This window comes from Mandrillus leucophaeus, unplaced genomic scaffold, assembly GCF_000951045.1.
Source record: "Mandrillus leucophaeus isolate KB7577 unplaced genomic scaffold, Mleu.le_1.0 Scaffold24, whole genome shotgun sequence".
Classification (NCBI taxonomy): Eukaryota; Metazoa; Chordata; class Mammalia; order Primates; family Cercopithecidae; genus Mandrillus; species Mandrillus leucophaeus.
In genome coordinates, this window is record NW_012102476.1 from 2622040 (window position 1) to 2629243 (window position 7204).

Consider the following 7204-nt stretch of genomic DNA (forward strand, 5'->3'; position numbering starts at 1 on the left):
TGGGGTTTCACCATATTGGCCAGGCTGGTCTTGAACTCCTAACCTCAGGTGATCCACCCACCTCGGCCTCCCAAAGTGCTGGGATTACAGGCGTGAGCACCCGGCCTCTTAATGGGATTTCGAGCATTAAATAAGATCATGCGTGTGAAGCACACGCAGCGCTTGTGCCAAGGTGGACAGTGCATAAGCGCCCAGCTACAAAATGGGTGTTCTAATCCTTACCTTCCAGCGATGGAGTCAATGAATCCAAGGCAAAGGACTTTGTCAAATACAAAGTACTTGGATAGGATGCTGGGGGACCTGGTGTCCTATACAGTCTCAGGGACTGTAGGGAATGGGTCTTTTCCAGGTCTCAAGGCCACCCCCTTCTCGATGCCTCCTCCTACTCACCGTCTCGATGGCCAAGGCCTGTGCTTTCAGCTTGGCCTGCAGCACAGACCCTTCTCCCTCAATCCGGGCTGCCTCTGCACGGGACTCGGCCTCCGCCTTGGCAGTCCCGGTGCTCTCCACGGCCATGCTGGAGAGAAGGCAGAGTCAGGTAAGACCCGGGAGACAGCCCAGTCCCCCCATGGCCTTGACTTATGCTGTAGCCGTGCACTGTCTCATCCACACCCCCCAACCCTGGCCTGCTGCCCCCACCGGCTGCCGTCCCAAGACCTTCAGCCCCTGCCAGTCTCCTCCTCTAGTTTTCAACCCACCTCAGAGCCTCCAGCTCCAAGAGTTCCTTGCGAGCTTTCTCAGCTTCTGACTGGTCCAGGATCTTCTGCCGCTCAAGCCGGCCGCGGGCTTCCTGCTCCAGTCTCTGAGCCTCGTGCCTGGAGGAGATGGAGTGCAGGTGAGAGGCTGGCATGGGGCTGGAGCAGGAACAGGAGCGCCAAGGGCAGAGACCACCAACGAAACCGGTGCCCGGGACAGACCCCGGCCCCTAGAAGGCACCCAATACGCAACTCAACCCAGAATGGTGTATGCGTCACAAGCCAGTGTCATTCTGGGCCCGACAAATGCAGGCATGACCGTAGTCCCTGCTTTCACGCCACTTGAGTGGGGGAAAAAACAAGTACACAAGGAGGATTTCAGACAGTGACAAGTATCTTGAAGGTAGTGAAGTGGGAGAGACCAGGCAAAGAGGTTGCTATTCAGCTGTGAGAGAAAGAAAACGGTTCCCCAAGGAGGGGATCTTTGGGTTGAAACTAGGAGGAGCCTGCCTGGAAGGGAGCCTGGGGGCTGGTGGGGGGAAGCTTTCTGGGCAGCAGGAAAAGCCATTGCAAAAGGCCTTCAGGTGGGTCCAAACTGTGCATTGAAGGAGCAGAGGAAGCCAGTGGGGCTGGAACATGTCAGCTGGAACAAGTTCTGGGGGCAAGGAACATGGAAGGGGGAGGCTAGAAGGCAAATTGGGGGAGGTCGACTGGACCTGCAGGACAGAGTTTGGGTTTTATCACATGCAAGATGAGAGGCTGCAGGAATCGCATCTGATACGTGCTTTTTTTTTTTTTTTTTTTTCTTTTGAGATAGGGTCAGTCTCCCAGGCCTGTTGCTCAGGCTGGAGTGCAGTGGCGCAATCATGGCTCACTGCAGCCTCAAACTCCTGGCTTCAAGTGATCTTCCTGCCTCAGCCTCTCACAGTGCTGTGATTATGGGCATGAGCCACGGCGCCCAGCCTGATTCACATTTTAAGTGGGTCACCAGATCTGTCGGGTAGGGAATAGATCCTTGGGGGTAGAGATGGCAGCAGGCAGTCCATAGGGGATGCCAGGTTATCCAGGTCCCAGCAGTGGCCTGCCATGGGCATTATGGGCAGCCGAGCTCCCAGCCTCACTCACTTGGCCGCTGCTTCCTGGGAGTTGGTGGTGATCTCGATGGCCAGCTGGACGCTGCGTTGCAGGGCGTCCCGCGTTCTCTGATCCACAGGCTCCACCGACTGCACGTCCACACTGCTGACCACCAGCCCGTTTTGGGGGAAGACAGCCCGGTCCCGGGGCCTGGGCAGGGCCATGCCGTCGGGGCCTTTGACTTCTGAGGTCTCAAAGCCAAAGACAGCAGTGCGAATGATGCGGGCTGAGTTCTTATGGAAGTCATCAAAAGTGACAGAGGCCACGGCCCCCCGCACCCGGGATGCGATGGCCTTGCAGGCATCACCTACAAAGTCTGGCACTGAAAAGAGCTTGGCCGTCTCTTGGGGGTCCTTCCGATCATTCACCTCAAAGTGCCTGTGAACAAACAGGCCCAGAATGGGGAAGCTGCTTTCACCCAGGAATCTCTCTTTTTCAGAAGAGACAAGGTCTTGCCATGTTGCCCAGGCTGGTCTTGAACTCCTGGGCTCAGGCAACCCTCCCACCTCAGCCTCCCAGAGTGCTGGGACTACACATGTGATCATGCCCAGCCAGTAACCCTCTCCGAGAAGAACTTCAACGCCCACCCTGTGTGGCTGGGCAGGGTCCCTCACAATAGAGAGTGCTAATATATGCCTGGTAAGATCCTAAAAACTTAACACATGTTCTCCTTTAATCTGCTCAGCCACCCTATGAGATGGTGATGATCACCACCCCCATTTTACAGATGAGGAAGTAGAGGTCCAGAGAAGTCAAGTGGCTGGCCCAAGACTTGCCATATGACATGTGACAAGCCAGAAAACTGAACCAGGCACCTGCTTCTGGGGCCTGTGCTCTTAACTATGGTGCTGGAGTGCCTGGGAATATGTCAGCAGCTGTCTGCCGCCATCAGGGCACTGGCTGCTCTAAGCTAAGAGGCGAGGGGCATGCTTGGGAGTGTTGAACATTCTTTTTGGAGACAGAGTCTCGCTCCATCGCCCAGGCTGGAGTGCAGTGGCACAAACTGGGTTCACTGTAACCTCCGCCTCCTGGGTTCCAACGATTCTCCTGCCTTAGCCCCTTGAGTATCTGCGACTACAAGCTGAGACTACAGGTGCCCACAACCACGCCTGGCTAATTTTTGTATTTTTAGTAGAGACAGGGATTCAACATGTTGGCCAGGCTGGTCTCAAACTCCTGACCTCAAGTGATCTGCCTGCCTCAGTCTCCCAAAGTGCTGGGATTATAGGCATAAGCCACCACACCCGACTTTTCTTTTTTCCTTCTTCCTTCCTTCAAGACAGGGTGTCTGTGGGTCTCTGTTGTCCAGGCTAGAGTGCGGAGGCACAGTCATAGCTCACTGCAGCCTCAAATTCCTGGGCTCGGGCAATTCTCCCAACTCAGCCTTCCAAGTAGTTGGATCTATAGACAGGTACCACCATGCCCAGCTAGTTTATAAATTTTTTTTGTAGAGAGAGTCTTGCTATGTTACTCAGCCTGGTCTCAAACTCCTGGCAGTCCTCCCACCTCAGCCTCCCAAAGTGCTGGGATCACAGGTGTGAGCCACCGTGCCCGGTCATGAACACTGTTTCTATACATGACTTATCTCGCCCAATCCTAATAGCTGCTATTGAGCTCTGACCAATACAGGCACTGTTCTAACGCTCATTGCATCCTTTCAATGGCCTTGTGAAGGAGGTAATGCTGTCTTCCTCATGTTACAGATAGGGAAACTGAGGAAAGCACCCTGTCCCTTGTCCAGGTCCACAGGCTGCAAACAGCAGGGCTGGGGCGCAGGTCAGGGTGGTCAGTTTCAGAGCTTGTGTTCTCGCCACCCACTCGCACTGCCCACTCCCGCCGGCTGTGTCCCATGCATCTTTTAACAGCCTGGCAGTTAAGCATTTGGCTGCACGCACGCTGGGAGCTTAGCTGGGGTAGTGTCCTGCTACCGGATCCCTGAGTCCTGACTCCAAGAGGTGAGCCCACGCCTTCCCTGGATTTGCGTGAACTCCTGGGTTCCCTCTTGACCTCGGCACTAAATGAGGTGTCCTGCCCTCATGAGGAGCCCAGCACTTCACCTCCTTTTCTTGGGGTTCCTAGGCTGCACCCAGCAGGAACCCTCACCCACTGCTTACCTGGTTTGGTTTTTTTTGTTTAGAAACAGGATCTTGTTCTGTCACCCAGGCTGGAGTACAGCGGGGCCATCATGGCTCACTGCAGCCTGGATCTCCTAGACTCAAGCGATCCTCCCACCTCAGTCTCCCAAAGTGCTAGGATTCGGGAGCGCACCCCCGTGCCCTGTCCCCGTTTTTACCAGTTGTAGGCCAGCTGCAGTTGCAGCCTGGCATGATCCGCCGTCTCAATGGTGATGACGTCGGTGAAGAAGTCAGGCCCCAGCAGCAGGCAGAGCGCACGGCGGGCATGGGGACGCTTGGGCCGCCCAGCCGAGAGGGACAACACCGTGAACTGCTCCTCAGGACCCAGCGACACCAGCTCAGGCCCGAAGACCACGCTGCAGAGACAGCCAGGAGTCAGAGTCGGACCTGTGGAGAGCCGCCCCCTACCCCCTGCCCTGCCAGCGCTCACCGGGCTCGCTTCTCTCGGTAGTCGTACACCTGCACGGCAGCGTTGTGGGGCACGCGGTAGCTGACCACGCGGGTCTTGTTCCGGGGCGCCAAGGGCTGGAGGCTCTTAGCTGTGTCCTTCTCACCTCTGTCTGCCAGAGGGTCCTGCCCCTTGTTCAGCAGCTCCTCCACCCCGGGAGGCAGCTCCTTCTCCCACAGGACTTCGTCCTGGGTCAGCATGTAGGTGCTTCCAATCACAGCGCGTACCTTGAGACGAGGACAGGGAGGGACGCTGCCCGTAAGGGTGGAAGGGAGGAAGATCCGCCCAGCTGTCCTGAAGCACAGCCCGTCCATGGAAGGCGCGGCGCAAGGTTAAACACCTTCTCTGCCGGGAGACCAGGCTCCAGCCCGGGTTTGCCATCTGTTGGCCCTGTCATCGTGGGCTAACTACCTCACCCCTTGGGCTTCAGTTTCCTCATCTGTCAAGTGGACTTGATGGTGGCTACCTTGCAGGGTCTAGGGGTGAATGACATCTCACATGTCTAGCTCAAACAGCTCTTGGCAGAGAGAAGGTGCTCAATGTTATTTCTAGAATCTTCCTTCATGGGACAGTTTGGAGGGCACCCCAGGGATGGTGAAGTAGGTCATGTACACGGATGCTCCCTCGGATTTTGAGCTGGACTTCCAGCTTGGATTCTTAGAGAAGGTTGGAGATGTGGCCCGAGGTCAAATCAAGGTCAAGGTTTTAGGTGAAGCAGCAAAAATGAAAGATTCCAGTGGGATATGGGCACGAGGGAGGAGGTCCTTCCTATTCCCTGGCCACCCCATCAGACCTTTATATGCTGGGAACCAGGTCTGCTGTGGGACAGGGTCCCCATCCTAAACCCCCGCTTGTCCTCTTAGTGGAGGTTCTAATATTTTTTTTTGAGATGGAGTCTCACTCTGTCGCCCTGGCTGAAGTGCAGTGGTGTGATCTTGGCTCACTGCAACCTCTGTCTCCCAGCTCAAGCAATTCTCCTGTCTCAGCCTCCCAAGTATCTGGGACTACTCAGACCACCACCACGCCTGGCTAATGTTTGTATTTTTAGTAGAGACAGGGTTTCACCATGTTGGCCAGGCTAGTCTTGAACTCCTGCCCTCAGGTGATTCGCCCGCCTCAGCCTCCCAAAGTGCTGAGATTACAGGCTTGAGCCACTGCACCCGGTCGGTTCTAACATTTCAAATGAGATATTTAAGGCAGGATGGCAAACACTCCACATAGTACCTTCCCCCAACCAGACAGCCGACCTGATGTGGCTCTCCATGCTGCTGAAGTCCCTGCCCACCTCTCCCACACACCCAGAAAAAGCTACCACCAAGGCCAAGGCCACGTGGCAGCACCACCACCCACCCCCAGCCATTACCTTTCCAGTCTTGACATCCTGCACATAGATGCCCTCGTTCTCATCTAGAGGGATGGCCTGGCGCTCCTCCACCACCTCCACCTTGGCAGATGGCACATACTCCAGGGGTCCACGGATGAGCCAGTGGTCCCCAGCCTGGTGTGAGACCTTCTCTTCATCCTCCCCCTCCTCCAGGGGCTGCAGGGCCCTCAGTAGCAGCCCTTGCTGCTCCGACAGCACGTATACATCCTGGATGCCTTGTTCCAGCTGCTCTCCCGGCTGGAGGAAGAAAGACTTCTCTCCCTAGTGGGGAGACGTGCGGTTAGGGGCAGGGCCTTTAGGGTTGCGGGTGCCTCCGATGGCACCTCCCCAGCCCCGCGCTGTCTCAGGCCTGTGTGGAGGACAGGAGCCCCAGAAGCCCGCCACCACCCCCACATCATAATACAGTGAGGCACCGTCTGGACTGTGAGGCTCTACACAAACGTCTGCCGAATCTCATCTGCTCAAACGTGTCCTTGAAAGATTCCATAAACTGTCAGGACCTGGATCCACGCAAGCTAAACCATTAAAAAAAAAAATCAACCTGTTTTTTCTTCTTTCTCCCAGGCTTTGTTTTCTAGAGATGGTGTAACCTAGGGCTCGACAAACTCTGGTTTTCAGGCCAAATCTGGATTCTGCCTTTTTTTTTTTTTTTTGAGACAGTCTTGCTCTATTGGCCAGGCTGGAGTGCAGTGGTATGATCTCAGCTCTCTGCAGCCTCAACCTTCCAGGCTCGAGCAATCCTCCCAGCACAGCCTCCCGAAGAGCTGGGACTACAGATGCGCGTCACCACACCCAGCTAGTTTTTGTGTGCTTCGTAGATGATGGGGTTTTGCCATGTTGCCTAGGCTGGTCTCAAAGTCCTGGACTCAAGCGATCTGCCCACCTCAACTTCCCAAAGTGCTGGGATTATAAACGTGGGCCACCATGCCCACCACTGCCTGTTTTTTTTTTTTTTTAATTTTATTGAGATATAATCCACATATGAAATTTTCCCACCTAGAGTATACAATTCACAATTCAGTTGTTTTAGTATACTCAGAGCTGTCCAACCATCACTACTATGTTAAGTCTAGAATATTTTCATCATCACCCTGAAAAGAAATCCTGTACCTAGAAGTTACTTCTACTCCCCACCCACCCCACCCATCACTAGTCTATTTTATGTGTTTACCTATTCCGGACATTTCATATAAATGGAATCATGCAATATGTGGTCTTTGATGTCTGGCTTTTTTTTTTTTTTTGAGGCGGAGTCTTCCTCTGTCGCCCAGGCTGGAGTGCAGTGGCCAGATCTCAGCTCACTGCAAGCTCCACCTCCCAGGTTTACGCCATTCTCCTGCCTCAGCCTCCCGAGTAGCTGGGACTACAGGCGCCCGCCACCTCGCCCGGCTAGATTTTTGTATATTTT

General features: G+C 54.8%; 1 protein-coding gene across 3 annotated transcripts in view; it reads right to left on the reverse strand.

Annotated features, from left to right (window-relative positions):
• Positions 1-7204, reverse strand: part of MVP (major vault protein) — a 36263-nt gene that overhangs the window by 4226 nt on the left and 24833 nt on the right. For all 3 annotated transcript variants that reach the window (XM_011982438.1, XM_011982439.1, XM_011982440.1), the window contains 6 exons: positions 5776-6057; positions 4395-4639; positions 4123-4320; positions 1821-2207; positions 699-815; positions 391-517 (listed from right to left, as the gene is read on the reverse strand). In XM_011982438.1, the coding sequence (XP_011837828.1) occupies positions 391-517; positions 699-815; positions 1821-2207; positions 4123-4320; positions 4395-4639; positions 5776-6057 (1356 nt within the window). The remainder of the gene's footprint in view (positions 1-390; positions 518-698; positions 816-1820; positions 2208-4122; positions 4321-4394; positions 4640-5775; positions 6058-7204) is intronic.